The sequence below is a fragment of the Tupaia chinensis genome, unplaced genomic scaffold (assembly GCF_000334495.1).
Source record: "Tupaia chinensis unplaced genomic scaffold, TupChi_1.0 Scaffold000139_1, whole genome shotgun sequence".
Taxonomy (NCBI): Eukaryota; Metazoa; Chordata; class Mammalia; order Scandentia; family Tupaiidae; genus Tupaia; species Tupaia belangeri.
The window spans coordinates 4,973,473-4,994,685 of NW_006159609.1; the positions used below are offsets into that span (position 1 = coordinate 4,973,473).

General features: G+C 38.5%; 1 protein-coding gene and 1 long non-coding RNA gene across 17 annotated transcripts in view; one reads left to right on the forward strand and one right to left on the reverse strand.

The window, feature by feature from the left end:
• Positions 1–21,213, forward strand: part of DLG2 (discs large MAGUK scaffold protein 2) — a 1,612,020-nt gene that overhangs the window by 1,579,590 nt on the left and 11,217 nt on the right. For 10 of the 15 annotated variants that reach the window (XM_006144952.3, XM_006144956.1, XM_006144961.1 and 7 more), the window contains 4 exons: positions 13,085–13,135; positions 14,058–14,159; positions 18,597–18,769; positions 20,742–20,851. In XM_006144952.3, coding sequence (XP_006145014.1) covers positions 13,085–13,135; positions 14,058–14,159; positions 18,597–18,769; positions 20,742–20,851 — 436 coding nt within the window. Of the gene's footprint in view, positions 1–386; positions 433–13,084; positions 13,136–14,057; positions 14,160–18,596; positions 18,770–20,741; positions 20,852–21,213 lie in introns of all 15 variants that reach the window. The other 5 variants (XM_006144955.3, XM_027770463.1, XM_006144954.1 and 2 more) reach the window with 1 other exon arrangement.
• LOC102470091 (uncharacterized) overlaps positions 15,417–21,213 on the reverse strand; it is a 131,236-nt gene continuing 125,439 nt past the window's right edge. For both annotated transcript variants that reach the window (XR_001370119.2, XR_003548819.1), the window contains exon 4: positions 15,417–15,789. This is a non-coding gene — a long non-coding RNA (uncharacterized LOC102470091). The remainder of the gene's footprint in view (positions 15,790–21,213) is intronic.

Consider the following 21,213-nt stretch of genomic DNA (forward strand, 5'->3'; position numbering starts at 1 on the left):
TCCCCCCAACCAATGCTAAAGGATGGTCAGTGAGCTTATATAGGAGGCACTAAAAATCCAAGATTTTGTTAAAGTTGGAGAAGTCATCCTATAAATGGGTCATTTCTGTGACAATCTTGACACTAGGCAAAAATGGCATTTGCTGAATCTTTCTTTTTTTTTTTAAACAATATTCTACTTAAATTTTTTGAGTTGCTTTCCAAATTGGAATCTCAGCCCAGGGAGTTTGAAGGTAAAAGTTGTTTCAAAAGCAGAGAGTGGGATCCAGATTGTTTGGGCAACACGGTCTGTCATGGTAGTATCCATTTCAACTCCACTGACTTCTTCCTTCCTCTTCCGTGGCTGTTCTTCCTCTCTCATTGCTCTCTCTGGGGACTTCCATGCAGGACATCCCCGGATTAGGTGACGACGGTTATGGAACAAAGACTCTGAGTAAGTTTCCAGGAATGGTCACTATAACTTTTCTTTTCTTTTCCTTTTGAGTTTGGCTTTTGTTCCTTTCCTTGAGGGCCTTTCACTCCTAGCATGCACAAGATACGAGTTTTATTTGTTACCTAGCTGTGAATGCTCCTACAAAGTAATTTTTGATCGTTTTGTTCTGCATGTCAGCATTTAAAAGCAAAGTGTGTCAGGCACTCTAACTTCTGTTGCAGTTAACACCTTCCCTTTCTTACCATGTGATCTAATCAACCTGGTTCTGATGCCCCTCATTGCATCACTTGCTCTGCTGCCTAATACCTCCCAGAGAGCAAGAAACCATGTTGAAAGAAAGGGTGAGCTCAATGTTCTAAACAGCAAAGTAAAAGTGTAATTTATGTGCTTCCTTCTGCCTTTTCACATGGAAATATTTAATGACCTTGCCAAGTTCCATAATTGGGTGGTACTTTGCTATTAGTAAAGGAGCTATTTTGTACTACAAAGGAACATGCATTCTCAAAAAGTAAAGCTATTTGATCTTCCATGAATAATTCTTTATTAACCTGATTTTCTTCTGACTTGCAGTGGTCCTGCTTGAAACGTTTGTATGATAAAATTCTAGATATTTATTAATGTCTTCCTATCAGTGATTCATTGACTACATTATGTAATTGGGTCTTCATTTTATAGTAGAGTAAAAAATATAGTAAGCCTTTACATTTTCTAGCTATTCATGCCTTTAGTCAATTAAAAATAATCATCCTGTGAGCCAATATACTGTGTCTTTTCTTAAATACTAACCTTGTGTGTAGGCACCAATGAAATAACAGAATGTTGTGTCTTTTGCAACTGTATCACATGTTCAACTTTGTTTTAACAGCTATAGGCAGTATTTTCAGAACCTGCTCATTTCATTTGTATAGAACAAAATAGCATTGAGTTGGACTTTTTTTCAAGGGTTGTTATATAAACAGGTGTAATGATACCTTTCATAATTCAAATGGTTAATCCGGACTCTTTCTAAGATACATATATACAGTTAACAAAATCTGATCAAGAGTACTGATCTCCCTGAAGATGGAAACTTTATCTTTGAGTCTCTATATAGAATATGACATGGACATGAATTTTTTCTTGAATTTGTGATCAAATATTGACTTCAACATTATCTGGATAGCATCAAGCACCATCAGAATTTGTAAAATTTCAATTTAGAAAAAGTATTTTAATGTTAATAAATGAACACCAAAAACTAGTTCCTATTGGAGTGTTAAAAATATGCATGATGCCCTTTTAAATCAAGATCGTGTAAATGTTTGTTTACTCTTTATAAAAGAACAGAGTTTAGTAAAGTTATTTGCCAGTTAATGCTACTGTTAACTATAATGTAGACTTCAGCTAGAACATACTTTTAATTTCTCTTTATCTATAAGTGGAGAGATTCTATTATACAATATCTTGATGCAAAGAAGGATAAGTTGATTCTAAAAAAAGCACTGCATGTTTCTAAATTTCTCCAAAAATGTAGCATCATTCTAAATTATGTAAAGGAAAAAAATGAAAAAAAAAACTTGTTATCCCCAATTTGAGGTACTTAAGATGATAATGTCGATGAAGATCCACCAGTATTGCGATGGATGTGCCTTAACTTTCTTTGCTTAAAAGAAAACAAATTTGCACAGATTAATTCATGCTGCCTTTTTCCTAATGTCTCTTTGCTCTTGTGAAATATGTGTCTAAATAAACAACACAGTTCTGGTCACAGAACAACATGAGAGAAGTAATTCATGTGAATTTAATTCATACTTTGGTTACTAGTTTCATGCACTAAAAGTAGTCCATCTGCTTGGCAGGACTATATTATATCAAATGCATTTTAGACACTTTTTAGTATTAAAGAACAATGTTAAATAATCTTTTCCTCTCTCTGAAAATATACAACAGTTGTTTTTGTTTTGGCCACAGACCACCTGTGGTTTCTAGAAAAAGACAGTGAGCAGGAAAGAGAGAAACCACCCCCAAGGGTGATGGTCACACCACAGTCCCTTCTCCATTCTCCCCTTGGGATTTTGGGTATACACACATGTGCCTAGCACAATTTTTCAAGCTATCCAGTCTAGGATTTAAACTGCAGTTGGCCATGTGGGAGTCCAGCGCTTTCACCACCATGCCACCTGCTGGCCCCAACAGTTGGCACTTAAAAAAAAAAAAAGTTATTATTGATAGCTTCAGAAAGCAAATCAGGTGGCATGGTGATTAAGGGCACTGGACTCCCACATGGCCAACCACACTTTGAGTCCCAGACCTGGTGGCTTGCTTTATCACTTTCTCTCTGGTCACATTAAAATAAGTAAAATAAATAAAGTTAAAATCATTCTTTAAAAAAAATCAAATTGCCACGTATATTTCATTTAAGTGATATACAAAGTAATTAATAAGCTGAAGAATTTTTCTATAATGTAACAAATTGTACAGATGAGAGAAAATGATCATGTAGATAAAAGCTCTGATTCAGTCATATAACATATACATCCTTTTCCTGTTAACCGAAAAAAAAAAATTTTATGAAAGAACAATTTGTGTTATTTCCATACAGACTTTGACCTATACTGTGTATCAGGCCATTTATCTCCAGCCTGTTCCATTCCTACAGAATCCACTAGCTATCGAAGCAAGGGTATTAAAATCAAAACAAAATTGATTCATAAGACACTTTTCAGTGACTCATTGCTTCTTCCAAGGTATTCTACTCAGTCACTGAAACAGGAAAGATCTTCAAGAATCCCTTTTCATTCCAAGAATTAGTTGACGAAGTATTTAAGTAGAAATAAAATTCAAGGGATTCCAAGGATCAATTGGCAATTTGAAATGGAGTGTTCCTGCAAAGTACTTAAGGGCTAAAACAGAGAAACAAAAAAGCCTGCAAGAAAGCAGTGCCTACACACCAGAAGCTCTGAATTTATTGCCAAGAAACCAATCTGCGGAGACATAGGGCATTTGTAACAAGACTCTGGAAAAGGCAGAACTAATATGAATGGGTCATGGTATCATACCAAAAAAAAAAAAAAAAAAACTGCTTAGCTTAACACTGTGCATTTTTCATAATAAAGATACCTTCTTCACTGCTAATAAGGAGAAACAGTAGTCAGGCAGCAAGCAGGTTCTGTGAAATGGAGATAAAGTTTTCATCTTCTTTAACTTACCTGTTTTCTTAAAGCAGTCTCCTCTGCGGCCTTTTACTTGCCTTTTGCTCACATTTCTAGTGCCTTGCATGAGTGTATTCCTTTCCGTTTTTGGCTGCTCGCCAGTGCTTGGTATCTCTTTAATTTGCTGTGCTGTTCTTGCAGAACATGTTTCTTCTAATGCCAGCGATAGCGAAAGTAGCTACCGTAAGTTATTGCTTTGGTTTGCGGTTCTTTCCTTTGCAATTGCTCCATTGCCTGTGATGGTCATTTCAGGGGTTTTTTTGTTGTTGTTGTTGTTTTCAATTGCTGCCTTTTATCATTCTTATTCAAAGCAAATGGCTTGACATGAAATCATCATTTGATGTGGAAAGATACAAAAGACACTAGGGCCACGAGTGGACCCTTAATGCTATTTGTGCGAGCAGTATCAGTCTTGATAAACCATTCCAATCTCTCATGGTCGTAACCCAATGACTCGAGTCTCACAAAGATGATGCGGGAAAAGTTCAAGGTGGTGGACTTTGACATTCTACCCCTGAAAATAATTTAAACTCCCTACAGGAGGGTTGAAAAGTCATCAAGGTTTGATTTTTCAATCTCATTTTGCCTTTTTCTTTCTATTCTTTGGCTCCCTTTTATAAGATAAATCTCTAAAATTATAGTGTTCTTTTTAAATCAGGAGTGAATCTTTTCTATCACTTTCTCTTTGATACTATTTTAAGGGAGATACTATAGTATATTTAACTTTATTGTTTTGATGGTTGGGGAAGTGATGAAAAAGTTTCATCCTCTAATCTTGAAAGAAACTCACTTTCTTTTTTAAGTGAACAAATCTTGGATAAGAAATCTTAACTGAAAAGGTAGGTAACTAGAAGTTACTTCTGGTCTTTGATCACCTCAAGCCATTTGCTTAGTGTATGAAAATATTCACCAAACACCAAGCACATCCTATGGATCAGTTCTTGTGGTTTCTTACCACCTTCTGACTGGTTTTTGGTGACTAACATAAGTACTTATTATCACTGAGATTCTTGGGATTTATATGATGTTAATTTGTACTCCTGAGTAACACTGATTGCCCACAAAGCAATTGCCAAGGATACATAGAAAACTGCAGACTCAACTCATATAGCCCATAGTTATCAAGTCAGAAATTGGTATCGCCTTTTGCTTGAATATTGTATTGTTTGAAAACTAGAATTGTTTGGGGCTCCCGCTCATTATAGCATGGAACTTTACAAAACCATGCCTTTTAGAGATAGAGCACCAAATAACTTTCTTGGAATATGGCAAATGTAATTCCAATTTTGAGAAAGGCTTTGGAGACTCAGATGGGTGACAAGAAGAAAAACACAAAAAAAGGAAAGATGACAGATGGAGGCCAAGGCCAGCAGAGGAAAATAATATAAACCAAAGAATGAAATGAAAAAAGTACCAATTACCTTTAATCAGGCAAATAATAGAACCACCTAATTTTTTTTATTAATGAACATACTATTGATAGAATGTATTCCATCAAGTCTTAGTGATGATGGAAGAATTCTAAGGGTTCTTGTTGACAACAAGGTCCTCAACACTGCTACATTCTTTCTTAGAATTTTATGATTATCCTACTTTCAAAGGACAAAAATGATGCCCCCCCCAATTTGATTTGAAGCTAAGAAACCAGACCAAGAAGTGACTAAAGCTTGGCTTCTTGATACAAAACTCCTCTCAATTTACTATTAGAGAAAATATAGCCTATTTGTTGGGTTTCATGAAGACCAGTGGCCCTAGCTTCTTCAATGCTCAGCTTTCAATTTTCAAGTATTGCACTTCTATCTAGCAGACACCGGTATAAAAAAAGGAAAACATCATACCTTGTTCTTTCTTTTTATGGAAAATATATACAAGACTACCTTTTCTCTGAAAAATCACACTTTTTCAAAGTATTTTAGCAGCTCCTCTTTGCTATTTCAGAGGTGGAAATATTTTCCCCAGAATCAATAAGTATTAAAAATTGGGCCAAGACTTTCAACTGCTTGGCAGGTTTTAAAGGGATGCTCCCAGGTGACAGTAATCACGTTTTTTCACTCTCAAACAGTAGGTGCACATGAATGTGGATTGAGTGCATACAGGTAACACTTGTGAGCTTCCTGAATTACCTAGGATAAGAGAAAAAAGTAGGAGCTGGATTCTATGACATTAGTAGGACAAATGTGGAGTTTATCAGTCTATATTGGTGTTTAGGTCTCCTCCGAGGTTTCAAAATGTCAGCCAGTCAAATGAACAAAATGAGCATTTCTTTACAAATGAACAAAAGTAAGAAAAGCCTTTGTCATGACTCAGAAGAAAAAAAAAATGACATTTCTTTGTTGAGAATGGAAATAGAAGGAACTTCATAAGAATATTCACTCATTCTTTTGGCATCTACTCTATGTAGGTATCAGAAGACCCAATGTAAATATCAGCAAACTGAATCTCAGCACACCTACTGTGGGAGGGAGAGATCAGTAAATTAAAAATGCAAATGTGGCAGGGACTGAGATGGAAGTCTAGTTCAAGAGCAGCAGGAGTGCCAGAGGTGGTTTCAGCTAGGAAGAGGCCTTTGAGTTGAGCTTTGGAAAGATGAAGCACCTGCCAGCTACACAAGACTGGAAAGGAACTTCCCAGAAAGGGCCATGGCACAGCTTAAAGCTTAGCAGATTTGAACAGACATGGTTTCTAGAAGGTGCCAACTTTAAAATCAAAATAGACTGCATTTTTCTAGTGAATTCCTGGCTTTTGCTGTATGAGTAACTTTGTGTCTGGTAAACAACAGTATATGAACAAATACAAAAAAGACCCCTCTTTCACTGACGTCCTGGTATTAGATTTAACTCTTAGGACCATTCCATGTCTACTCAAGGGACAAAATGGCTGTGAAAAAAATGTCAAGGATTAGAAATAACCCCCAACCAATGCAAAGGACACCACTCACACTGCACCCTGGACTACCCCCGCACACACATATGTGCATACAAACCTCAATCTCTAACAAATAGCTCAGACCTCTGCTGCACTGTCTCAAGCATTATAGAGTAATTATTTTTCCAAATGAAACTATATTTAGCACCAGCTAAAATGCAGTTAAAGTGCACATTGGCTAATTATGCAAAATGCCACCTTAAAATCTTCTTAATTATGGGCTAATAGCAGATTTCTGTCAATAAAGTAGTAAAGTACAGGCTTGTATCATACCTTTGAACTGCCCTTGTATCGGGAGGCAGTAAATACCAAGCAGGTATAATGAGGACCCTGCAAATCTCTGAAGCTGAAGACACCTTTCTCAAAGCTCAGTAAAGCTTTCACATTATCGTGGATGTGTGGGTGCTAGTGATTATCTTTCTAACCCATTAATGTTCATTGGTTATGTAGGATTTTCAAAACAGGAATCTTGAAAAATGTTCTGAGTGAAATTGAGATGTTGAGATGAGGAAACCCAAATTTCCCTCCTGGGGTCAGTCACAATGGTGCTCATTCTTCCCTTTACCCCATTCTTATTTATTGCCCTTAGATATTTTGTGTTCTAGTTTTATAAAGCAGTTTTTCATTACTCTATTATCTCATTTGATTCATGCAACACAACCTACTGTCAGATATAACTTCCAATAACAGGCCTCTTACATATGAGGAAGCTGAAGCACAGAAATACTATATGCCTCACCAACAAATGGTGGCGCTATGTTCAACCAAGACCTTTCTATTCCAAATCCCACAGTGATTTGTCAGTCTTCCCTACAGTTTGTAACCCAAGCTTCTTGGGGTTTTGTCTAGTCAGTTTGAACCACTTCATATACCCATCAAATTAATAAAGACAACATTGATAGAGCATTAACTGTGTACTAAACCTGAGGGTAAAGGCTTTGCGTGTATTAACTCCATCTTCTGACCATCCTACAGAGACACTGAATCACTAATTCACTATATCACCTGGTAGATATTTAAGTCTTTGAATCTCAGTTCTTTCCTATGTAAAATGAGTAGCTTGGATGAGAACAGAGAAGGCAAACAGGTTTTCATCAAAGCTCTGACCAATGGGTAGCTGTACTGAAGAGTAGTACTGAAAACTATTCTAAGGTCACACTGTGGCTTATCATTAATGTGGGCAATGATCAATTTGTCATGCCTGTTAAGGGCACCTAATGGGAGAATAATAGCGTGTGCTATAAACTTGCCATCTACGGAGCACATGAACTCCAATCCCTTCTCAGCACCAATGTTCTCCAGCTCTAAGAACATACTTTTTTCACTACAGTCATCATAGGCAAGCACCAAAAACTAAATTAGGAACATTAAACGTATGGTCACTGGTCTCAGCTTCCCCATCTCTCTTTTTCCAGTTTCCAAGAATTCCTAAAGAGTGGTAACTTGCTTTTCTCTATCATGAAGGCAAATGAGGGTCTCTCACTGTCACTTGCTTCCAGTTTAAACACAAAGTGCTTGATGAAGACTTGAGAAGTTCTCCGCCAAGTCTCTGACAGCTGCAGATGTCCACACGTGGCTCTGCACTCCCCTCCCACTTTCAGCCATGCAGTTGTCAAAACAAGACCAAGAAATAGTTTGTACCTGTTTGTCAGCTGTTATTTCTAAGTGCCAACCTCTCCCAAGCAAAAAATAGAAAAACTACTAATGATGACTATTTTGTGGAGATGACACAGCAGCATTAGGGGGGAGAAAAAAAAAAAGACTGAAGTTTAAAGGCAGCAAACCTACGGCTTCTCAGTGACTCTGACATGGTTTTATTATAGCTCCTATCTCTACCCCCATCCTTGGCTCCTTTGAAAGCTCTACCTTGACCTCCCATAGAAAATTCTACTTCTCTTACCTTTTTGAGGCAGTGTGGTATACTCAGCAAAAGATATGTCAAAAAAAAAAAAAAAAAGATGTGGCTTTACAACTGGACTCCATTCCTTATATATTAAGGAAGCAGATGATTTATTAAGATCTCTAGCCTCAGCTGCTTTATCTGTAAAATGCAGATGGATCATCAGAGTGCCTAACTCAAGAATGGCTGCAAGGTATAGAGGTCAATGATGAGAAAACCCCTCAAGACCTGCAAAGTACAATATAGGCATTAATTTTCTTCATGGTTGACATTTTTTTCTCTCCCCTTTGTCTCCTTCTCACAAATGCACAGCTTTTCCTTTGAACATGAAAATTAAAATTGGTTTAAGGCACTGAATTCCCAACAAATATGTAAGGCCAACATTCACAGCTTCCCTCCAGGCTTCCTGGGTATTACACAGGACCTGACCATCACAGGATCTTGAGAACTGGGGTGGGCCTTGACATTAGGGATGCTGCTAGTGCTGTCTGCCAGCACTACTGCTCTGAACGAGAACCAATGCTTTTTCCATTTAGATAAGTAAGGCAAAAAGTGGTGGATAAAAAAAGAACTATAGAACTCTCTAACAAAATTAATCAAACCTATGCTTTGCCCTCGTTTTCTGAGTCACTAGTTATACATACTGACATCAAATAGCTTATTTAAGGGTTGCCTTCAGAATGATTTCCAAGGCAGCTGAAAAGAATCTAATGGCAGCACGTTGTGTTATATTTAGAGAAAACTACACTTCTCAATGTGAAATGATCATATGGACAGAAATACAAAGTAGAATCTGGCTTTAGCCTTATTGCTCACCCAGTGCTCCTTAACTAAAGTCAGAACATGAATTCACTGACATCTTTCTTTCTGTCAAGTGCTTGACTGGGCACTGAGGGACACAGTATGAATGAGACTTGACCCTTGCCTCTGTGGCACTCCCAACCTAATGGGTGGGCACAAGGATCACCTGACATTGGAAACTTCTGTTATTCCATGGTTGGGATTGCCCTCCCACGTATTAACCTTAATTAATCTTCTCATGAAGATTTCCCTGTAAAGTTAGAGTCTAGCATTGCAATGTTAGTCTATCATGTTTATAATATGATTAATCAGGTGACTGACTCATCACCTTCAATTTCGTGGGCTTATACTCAACAGTTTCAGTAGTTTAGTTTATCCAAAAGAAATGGTTCTTTTCCTGAGTACAAAAAAATTTTGAAGTTGACTCCACACACTACCAAACTCCTGCCTGGATGAGGGCGAGTTTCCAGAGTATTTCAGGGCTGGCCCTAGGTAGCTCTCACTTTGGAGAAGCATCAAAACCCACTAGGGCCTCTAGGCAACAGTTTAGAATAGCAGAGCATTCTGAGAGTGAGCTGTCCTTGAGTGTGAGATATTGGGGGCAGGAGGGTGTTCAATGTTCATGGAAAATGTGTATTGTGGAAAAACTATGCATGGATTTCCATTTGTCTTTTCTGCACCAAAATAAACTCATACTTTAAATCTATCTTCCATGAACTTTTGAAGTCCCCCTTCATATGACTTAAGCCTGGGGCCATTTTTCACACCTGAAAAAGCAAGAAAGATACTCTCACCCCCATCTCAGCTAGACTACCCAACATCCAGTGACACATCTGTACTTTACACTTTTAACACATATCGCTTAACTTCCCCAAGTCAATCATTATTATTGAAACTGTCTATGAGCTTAATTTCTTTTAAGAAATTAATTCACCTTTTGCTGCTGGTGCTATTGGAGGAGGAGAACCTGGTGCTGACAGACTTTGCATGCATTGCAGGAGTGTTGAGGACATAGGCAATGAGGTTAGCTGCCCTTTGCTTTCAGGAAAAACTGTTCATCTCCTCCACCAACTCCTCCAGCAGACAGGAAATCCTTTCCAACATTATTTCATCACTAAAGGTTGGTTAGCAATAGGCCTGCTGCAAATATGAGAGCAGACTCCTCTGAGTTTGCAACTGAACTGGGCTAATCCCATGACAAATTTGTTCATCAACTGGATAAAATAGAGGGTTGAAAAGATAAGTGCCCCCAGAATGATGTACATTGCATGGCTATTTGTTGACTTGAGCCCCACCCTGAATCAAAAGGCTATTTGTAGCAGATGAACTCTTCCTTTGTTCCTCAGGCACAGTTGAGCAGCAACTGTAACCAATGATGGCGGGCATTGCTTATGTCTAAATCTCATCTGTGTGACCCACAGCAGTTTCCTGGTGAATTAGTATTAATGTAAAACTGGTAGTGTCCCATAACAGATACTGAAGTTTTGATATTGTAAATATAGGTTGTTAGGAAAGTCATTTTTGTTTTTAACCAAAAATGTGTCATAACTTTCCCAACAACCCAGTAAAATAAGCAGATGCTTGCTTTTTGAGCAATGTGGACATGAAATGAAAGATGAAATAAAAAGTATAGAAGTGGATTATGTAGCAGATCATTCTCACTACATACATGTCGATTGCATATCAAAAACAGACTGCATAAGTAATGTATGTTGAACACATGTCAGAAATTACATGCAGACAACATACATGATAATCACATGTCAAATGAATGTCCAAAATGGCATTATGACAACATATATGTTAATCATATGTCAAACGCATGTCACAAATGACATGAAAACTACATGCCAGTGGCGTGTGTGTCAGACGCATGCCAGAAATGACATGAAGACAACATACATGTCAAACACATGTCAAACGCATGTCAGAAATGGCATGAAGACCACATGCATAGCAATCACATGTCAGAAATGACATGAAGCCAACATGCATGTCAATGTCAAACACATGTCAGAAATGACATGAAAACTACATGGCAGTGGCATGTGTGTCAAACGCATGTCAGAAATGATGTGAAGACAACACACATGGCAATCACATGTCAAACGCATGTCAGAAATGACATGAAGACCACATGTATGTCAATCACTTGTCGAACAAATGTCAAAATTGACAGGAGGCCAACATACATGCCAATTGCATGTCAAAAACATGTCAAATTACATGAAGACAACATACATGTCAAATGCATGTCGGAAATGACATGAAGACCACATGCATGGCAGTCACATGTCAGAAATGACATGAAGCCAACATGTCAAACGCATGTCAGAAATGACATGAAAACTACGTGCCAGTGGCATGCGTGTCAAATGCATGTCCGAAATGACATGAAGACAACATGCTTGACAACCGCACGTCAAACGCATGTCAAAAATAACGTGAAGCCAACATACATGTCAATCATATGTGGAATGCATGCCAGAAATGACATGAAAACTACAGGCCAGTGACGTGTCAAAAGCATGTCAGAAATGACATGAAGGCAACATACATGTCAATCATATGTCGGATGCATGTCAGAAATGACATGAAGACCACGTGCATGACAATCACATGGCAATCGCATGTCATAAATGACATGAAGCCAACATACATGCCAATCATATGTCAAGCGCATGTCAGAAATGACATGAAGACGATGTGCCAGTGACATGCATGTCCAACACATGTCGGAAATGACATGAAGACCACACACATGTCAATCGCATGTCAAACACATGTCAGAAATTACATGAAGTCAGCATACATGTCAATCATGTGTCGGACACATGTCAGAAATGACATGAAAACTACATGCCAGTGGTATGCATGTCATACGCATGTCAGAAGTGACATGAAGACCACATGCATGTCAATCATATGTCAAACGCATGTCAGGAATGACATTAAGACTACATGTCAGTGCCATGCATGTCGAGCACATGTCAGAAATTACATGAAGGCAACATGCATGTCAATCACATGTCGACCACATGTCAGAAATGACATGAAGACCACATGCATGGCAATCACATGTCAGAAATGACAGACTACAGGCCAGTGACATGCATGTCTAACGCATGTCAGAAAAGTCATCACATGTCAACTGCATGTCAGAAACAACATGAAGACCACGTACATGGCTATCATGTGTCAAGTGACAGACTGCATACCAGTGACATGCATGTCGACTACGTGAATAACTACATGAAGACTACATGTATGTTGACTGCATGTCAGAATGGTATGAAGACTACATGCAAGTTCATTGTGTGTCAAACGGTATGAAGATTACACACGTCACTTGCATGTCGATCACACATCAAAAACATGAAGAGTACATGCACTTTGATCACATGTCAGAAATGAGAAGATGACCCCCATGTCAAAAACTACATGAAGACTACATATATGTCAATAAAATTACATGAAGACTACATACATGTGGATCACATGTCGATGACATTATGCAGGTCGATAGTGACGGGAATACTACATGCGTCCTTTGAGGCCCTAGTGCTCCACTTCTCAATGCCAGGCAGAAAGCAGTCTTATAGGTCAATGCCTCGCTGCAGAGAGGTAGCCAGTTTTCAAAGTTATGAATGTCTGGTATCTTGACGGTACAATACTGCTAAAGCACTTATGAGAATGAAGGGATTTGAGTGATACAGGAAGAAAGATAGGATTAACCCTGAACTATGTCTGTTTCCTATGTTTCAGAATAGAGCCTGTAGCTGTCATGTATGCCTGAATGTTAGTCCACTGTAATTTTCCTTTCTTCTCTTCTTAGGAGGGCAAGAAGACCTCATTCTTTCCTATGAACCTGTCACAAGGCAGGAAAGTAAGTTTCCCAGCATGCTCTGGTTCCAGATTTCTAGGCCATAACAGGTGACACCATGGAATGAGGAAAATAGAAGACTGCCTCCAGACCTACTCTCCTCTGTCTTTGGCCTATTACCAAACAGCTTTCAGGCTTTCAGTAAAAGCTCCCAGGGGATGGAACAGTCTTCCAGATGAGTGGTCCTCAGTCTCGGCACATCCAAATCACCAAAAGAGCCCTCTCTACGGGACAGATGGATAAGATCTCCTGGGAGACTTATGTCGGCTCAGTGTTGGGAAGGACTTTCTAGCAGACCTCACACATAGGCCACCTGTGGGCTGCTTCAAGGACCTGACTTCCCTTTTGCTGCAGGCATTTATACGGAGGGTCATGGCTATTGACAAGGATACTGCAGGCCAAACCCAAGCATCAGATGGGAATTGTAACAAATGGACATTGGGGTTCCTTGTGGTCCCAGATAAAAAAGGAATCAGGAAAACCCTAGCAGAATATACAGCATATTTAGATCTGAGGAATATAAATTATAAAAGCATAAGGTGTTATTAACTACTAATAATTTTAAAAGTCATTTTCTAAAAAATGGTCAAATACCTGGCTTAAACTCCACTCATTTGACTAAATTCAATTGTTTAGATATTAGGTAGGCACACCCTGGGCGTAAGCAGAACTCCAAATGGCTCTTTTCGTTCACAGGCATCACAGTTGCATTTCCTTGTTAGTGTATTCCAGACAGTAGGCACCACCAGCATCTTGTGTGTTAAATGTCCATTTCCCTGTGCAAAGCTGTCTAGGTAATTCACCCAATGAAGTAATGCCAATAGTAGTTCCTAATGCTTGCCAATTTCACCTGAAGTCATCAGAACAATGTTGCAGTCATTCCTGAGTCTTTTTCCCACCTGTATCCTCCTTCTCCTCTCTGTAGTAAACTATACCCGGCCAGTGATCATCCTGGGTCCCATGAAGGATCGGATCAATGACGACTTGATATCCGAATTCCCTGATAAGTTTGGCTCCTGCGTACCTCGTAAGTGTCAATTTTCTTTTCTCTAGAAAGACAGAGAGAGAGAAGAAAAAAAGCCTAGATCCCTTATGAGACAATAAAACAAATTTCTATTCTTCCAGTGGTCTCTCCCGCGACTCAAATGCTATCAGTTTCCTATTCTCTGAGTGCCTAATTTTATGCCTAATTTATCATTGATGTATTGCTCTCTGTTTAGTAAGTGTAATATTGGCCTCTCCAAACTTACTGTGGTGCCCTAGAAGGCAAGATGCACCTTTTAACCCACCTAGTATTTAAAACAACATAGGATTTAAGGCAGACACTAGATTCAAATGCCATGGAAGCATCTTTTTCTGTAGGATGAGAGAAATCAGAAATAAAGTTGTATGTTAAAATAATCTCACTTAAGGCTATGTCAATTCCCAAACCAAACAGCTTTCTCTCATGTTTTGATACTTTTAGGCCTTGGAAGGATGAAGACAAGAGGGATATATAAGTTTTTTTTAAGAATTAATTTTATTTATTATTATTTTTATGTGCTATAGGGCATATACACTTACCAGAGAAAGATGAGAAAGAGAGAGAAGGAAAGTGAAAAAGCAAGCTTCCAGGTCTAGGACTCAAATCACAGCCATGTGGGAGTCTAGCACATTAACCACCATGCCACCTTCTGGCCCCAGTGTGTGTGTGTGTGTGTGTGTGTGTCACACACACACACTTGTTGGGGGGGGTGTTGTTTTTTTTGTTTTTTGTTTTGAGATAAAGATTTCTGCTATAGGGCACATGCACTTGCCAGAGAAACAGAGACAGAAAGCGAGAAATCACCCCCAAGGGAGGATGGCCACACTGCAGTCTCTTCTCCATTCTCCTCCTGGGATCTTGGGCATGCATGCACATTCACCCCATGTGAGTTTGTAGCCACCAAGTCCAGGACTCAAACCGCAGTTGGTCATGTGGGAGTCCAGCAACGTAACCATTATGCCAGCTCCTGGTCCACAGTATGTAAGATTTTAATCTGCTTTCTTTATCATAAGAGATAATCAGCAAGCCTCCTGGTTCCTCCAAGGGTAGTCCTTTAAGATTCTGTCTGCTCTACCTCTCCTCCTCCCCCCCACCCCGTCACCCTCCATGCTTTCTCCACTTTCTCCACTATCTCACATCTCTACCCCTGTCACATAAATATGCATGGAGACCTATGAATATAGACAAACCCACTAAGAAATTTTCATTTAATTTTTATTTATTGGATAATTGAGCTCTTAAAGCTAATCCCAACATCATTCTACTGATCCTTCTACATTTTTTTAAGCTTTCAAGTGTCTCTCACATTTCAGTACTGTAAATGTCACCTGAAACACTTGAGAATAGAAGAAATTACATACGTACGTGATACACAGACGAAAAGGGATGATTACTATATCTTATGAAATGGTTGCTGATGAAAGCTCAGCAAAGATCCTGCTGTAGAACACAGCCTGAGAAAGTCTGATGGGAAGGAGCCAATCAAACCCTCGGTCAGTTGCAGCAGATTCCAGTTTGATCTTCCACTTTTGAAAGAAAGAAAACAAAGTCCTGGAGACAGTCCACAGTGTGGAGGTTATGAGGGATGGATCCCACGTGGAGGGCTGCACGGTTCTAATCCTGGACCTGGTGGCTTGAAAAACATACTGGGTGTGAGTGCATACATGTCCAAACTCCCAGGAGAATAGAAAAAGAGGAATTATGGCACAGCCATCCCCCATTGGGGGTGCTTTATCACTTTTCCTCTCTTCTCTCCCTCCCTTCCCCTCTCTCTCTCTTGTAAGGGTATACACCTTATAGCAAATTTAAAAATTTTAAAAAGTCTGTAGGCATCATTTCCACTTTCCCTTCCATCTTGCACACTAATCTTTCCTTTTTTTCACTAATAGAACTATTTTATGATAACCAATACATACTTATTATATAAAATTTGGAAAATGCTAAAAAGAACATTAAATAAATAAAAAGGACAGAGATAACATCACTGTAAATAATTTAGTGATTACATTTTTTTTAACTGTCATTGGACACATCTGCTTGCCAGATGGAGTGAGAGAAAGCCTCCTCCGATAGGGCATGATCACACCACAATCCTTTTTCCTTCATTTCTCCATCCCATCAGGATGTTAGGTATACATGCACACACACACATCCAGCATGGTTTTTGTTGTTCAGGTGTTTACCACAGGGTGCATGTGCTCACCAGGGAGAGAGAGAGAGAAACAGTAAGAGGGAAAATAAGAAATCACCTCCCCCGGACAGGATGGCCATGCAACAACCCCTTCTCCATTCTCCTGGTATTTGGAGCGTACACATACACAGGCCCAGTGTGATTTTCAAGTCGCCAGATGTAGGACTTGAACCATAATCAGCCACGCCTCCATATGGAAATCCAGTGCCTTAACCACTGTGCCGTCTGTTGGCCCAAACCCACCATGTATTTTAAGCTGCTAGAGCTGGGATTTGAACCATGGTCAGATACTTGAGATCTGACTTACTATGCTCACTGCTTAGCTGTGGAGCAATGCAACCATCTTACTCTTTTCTCAACATGCATTTCCCATGTGATTGAGCATACTTCATCTGTGAACATTTTGGTTTTACCCTATTATTTCAGATATAAATTATAACTAAAATATAATTATACTAATGTGTTATAAATACTATCAGTTAATCTAATGAATATTTTTAAGGATAAAATTGTATTTAAAGGAGGCCGGCAGGTGGCTAAGGTGTTAGACTTCCACATGAGTGACTACAGTTGGAGTACTGGACCCGGCAGCTTATTTACTCTCTTTCTCTCTCTCTCTCTCTCTCTCTCTCTCTCTCTCTCTCTCATCAATCTTTTTAAAATAAAATAAATAAAATTAAGTAAATAATTCTTTTTTTTAAATGTATTTGAAGTTTTGACCTTTTTAAAGATAGATTTCTAGAGGGACCAGCAGATGGTATAATGGTTACATCTCTGGACTGCCATGTAGTCAACCACACTTCAAGTCCCAGATCCAGTGGCTTAAAACTCACATAGAGTGTGTGTGCGTGTCTTCCCAAGATCCCAAGAGGAGAATGGAAAAGGGATTCCAATGTAGCCATCCCCCCAAGGGGTGATTTCTTACTTTCTATCTCTGTCTCTGTCTCTCTGGCAAGTGCATGTGCCCTATAGCAAAAATCTTTCTAAAAAACTTTCCTAAAGATTTCTAGAAACAGAATAACTTAGTTGAAGAAAGGAAATATTTTAGCTTTTTTTTTTTCCTATTTCTAGATTGTTTTTTTTTAAGATTTAATTTTATTCATTATCATTATTTTTTTATTTGGCCAGAGAAAGATAGAGAGGAAAGTGAGAAAGCAAGCCACCAGGTCCAAGACTTAAACCATGGTCAGCCATGTAGGAGTCCAGCACCTCAACCACCATGTCATGTGCCGCCCGATTGTTTTCCTCTTGACAAAAGAAGTGAGGTAGAATGGTAAAAGTTGCTGACATCTCAATTCATTTTATATATATTTTTAAACCCCTGAATATATTTATAACTGTTTGTCCATTGTTTTCTCCTAGTTATGTGACACATTTTCCTGCTTCTTTGCTTGTCTCATAATTTTACTGTGTGCCAGACATTGTAATGTTAATTTTTTTCTTTAAGGTTTTTGCCATAGGTAACATACAATCACCAGACAGAAACAGTGAGACAGTGAGGGGGAAAGTAAGAAATCACCCTCCTGGAGGATGGCCATATTGCAATCCCTTCTCCTCCCTTTGCCTCCATTTTCCTCCTGGGATTTGGTACGCACACACACGCACCCACTCTGACTTTCAAGCTGCCGTGTCTGGGACTTGAACTGGAATCAGCCATGTGGGAGACCAGCACTGTAACAACTACACCACCTGCTGGCCCCATAATGCTAACTTGTTAAGAGTCTGGATTTGGTATCTTCTTTTATAGATCATTAAGGTTTTGTTGTGGCAGGCAATAATTTACTGAAGGATCAGCTTGTTCCACTTATGACTTGGCTTTAGACCTCATAAAGGTGAGTCTAGAGTAATCTAAATTGTGGCCTTTTTAGGGACTCAACCAAATGTCCAGTTATAGCTAAACTCTGATGTCTCCTAGCACTAGACCCTCCATTGAAATGACCTCTAGGCAGCGACCAAGGCAGGGTGAACACAGAGTTCCCCTCATGTGTTTCTCTTCTTCCAAGATTATAGTCTTGCACCGCCTATCGTTTAATGCCTGAAAACAGTTGTCTGTATATTTTATCCAGTTTTGTACTTCTTTACGGTGGCAGGGCAAGAACAGTACCTCTCACTGTGTCGTGGTCTTTAGCTTACATATTTCCACATATCTTTGTTAAGTGCTGGAACAAACAGGTGTAAAGTCTATCAATGCATGAGTCTGTATGAGTCTATCAATACACCTCAATTTTACTATTTCTTCTTTTATAAAGATACCACGAGGCCAAAGCGTGACTATGAAGTGGATGGCAGAGATTATCACTTTGTCATTTCCAGAGAACAAATGGAAAAAGATATCCAAGAGCACAAGTTTATAGAAGCCGGCCAGTACAATGACAATTTATATGGAACCAGTGTGCAATCTGTGAGATTTGTAGCAGAAAGGGTATGTTCACTGGTCTTCCACCTCCCCCAAAGAAGATTTCTAAATGACAAATTGCATTTCTTCTTTTTTTTAATGGTCATCATTCTTCGCTGATTGCAATTGTAAATTTTGATTAAATATTCCTTTTAAGATATCCAAGCAGAGAATCACCTTAGAGCAATGTCATTAATCTTTGTTCTAATCTCAATAAAGTATTCTGAATGACTTGTAGAGTGTTGAGAGGGAAGTCAATAATCCTAAAGGCAATTTACCTTTGAAGTTTATGGGGATTCATTTTGTCCTTGACTCACGAAGCCCACAGTAAACAATACTGAAAGTTTGTTTGAAAACAAACTTTCAGTTTGAAAGTTTTGTTGCTCTTAGTTGCCTAGATAGGAATCCTCAATAATTTTGTTAAGTTTCCTTTTATAGCTCTCTAAAAATTTGACATCTTCAAGGTAAAGAGAAAGAGGAGGGCTGTTGTCCAGCCTACTGCAGACAGAGGTTCTGACTAAAAGGGGGTTTAGATTCCACAAATCTCTCCCTAATCATAATTTTAGAAATGGGGGGGGGAATGTTAAAAAGAAGATAAATTGAGAAGATACTTCGGTATGGCTTTAAGATCTGTCCATAGAGAGATCCTATCTCTGTGAACACAGAAGAGCAATTTTATAGAAGAAAATATTTGCTGGACCAATTTGTTTGACGTAACATTTTCTCTTCTTTTGATATACTGATACAAAATTAAGTAAGAAATTTTAACATCTGAGACTATACTAAGAAGCATCATCTATTTTCCTACCTTACATGTAGATAATACCCTTTGTTAACTTCAAGTGTTTTAGCCAGTGTATAATTAAGCAGCATTTATACATTTTACATAGCTGCTGTATTTCACAACCAACTTGGAATTTATTGCATAAGTGTAAAGGCTTAAACCATCTTAGTTTATTTCTCATGTTAAGAATTCAAATAGTCACTGGACTCTAATCATTTTCGTGGTCATTTTCAAGTAGGTAGTATAGATGTTTTTATTCTTTATTACTGATACAGGACTACTCCTATCTACATAAAATGTTGGGGTTTTTTGGGTTTTTTTCCTCATCTTATGAAAAGTTCTTCTAGCCTCTGGGTAATGAGGCCATTTCTCTCCAGGAGGCAGAATATGATGTTGCAAATGTACCTACTTTTCCAGAAATGCTTTATAAAGCAGCTCCTTGCTCTGAGCACTCATTGCAGGGGAAGCCAAGTTAAATGAGGTGTGCTATAATGTTATAGGGTTTTTATTTATTAGTAAACAAAGAAATTTGTATAATTTGTGAAACCACTCTCCGCATTTAACCATATAATATTTAAGTTAAATCATTCAATGTCTGTCCTCCATGAAACTAAGTACATTGAGAGCAAGATTCAGATAATTACTCAGCAAATGTTTATGAAACTGTTCTAAATTCACATGACTTCTTTCAAGTTTAACATTGGGCACAATGAGACAATGAAGTGTCTATTTATTCTGACAAACAATTCTGTCAGTGTTCAAGACCTAGGTTTGGGTTCTCCTCCCACTGTGGTTTTGGGCAAAATAAAATTTTTAAGCTTTAATCTTTTCACCTGTGAAATTCAGTCGATAATATCTATCTCATAAAATTGGGCATGTCTTGACAGTTGTCTTCAAGGTGATTTATGTGCTTTGTGAGAATGGGCTCGGTCACATATCATATGATCACGTAACATTTGTGCAGAACAGGTATTATTTAAGAAAATAAAGTCAACTGAGAAAATACATGTAAAAGCCCAGGTGCAGGCATTTCATTAGGACCTAATAAGGATTCATTATTGCAAGCATTCAGTGATTTACTCTTTGCGTAATCTTTTTTCAGACTTTGGAAATCTAGCATCCCACACCTTCCTTAAAAGTACACATACATCGTTTTCTTTTGCTTGGCTTATGGCCATTCTTCCTGCATTAACTCCACCCTTGTCTTTCTACCAGGGCAAACATTGTATACTTGACGTATCGGGAAATGCTATCAAGCGGTTGCAAGTTGCCCAGCTCTATCCCATCGCCATCTTCATTAAGCCCAAGTCTCTGGAACCTCTGATGTAAGTGACATTAGCAGCTTCATGCAGCCAACGCCCTGTTTCATAGTACCTGGCAACATGTCAGCAGCTCTTGGTCCCAAGTGCTTACAAATGGCAAATGCCACTGCTGATTTTTAGGCATTACCTTTTTAAATATATATACATATATGAAAGTTTTTTTGAACCACTAGAGACAATATTAGTAGTCCCTTATATCTTCACTAATGTGACAAATTGGCTTACTTGTTGGGGTTTTTTTTTGGGGGGGGGTCTTGAGGGAAGTGGGTTGTTGTAATTTTAAAGGCAACTTAGTTTTGTTTCCCTTTTTTGGTTTTATTTTCCAAATGATAGAAAACACTCTATTTTTAATTGCTCTTATTCTG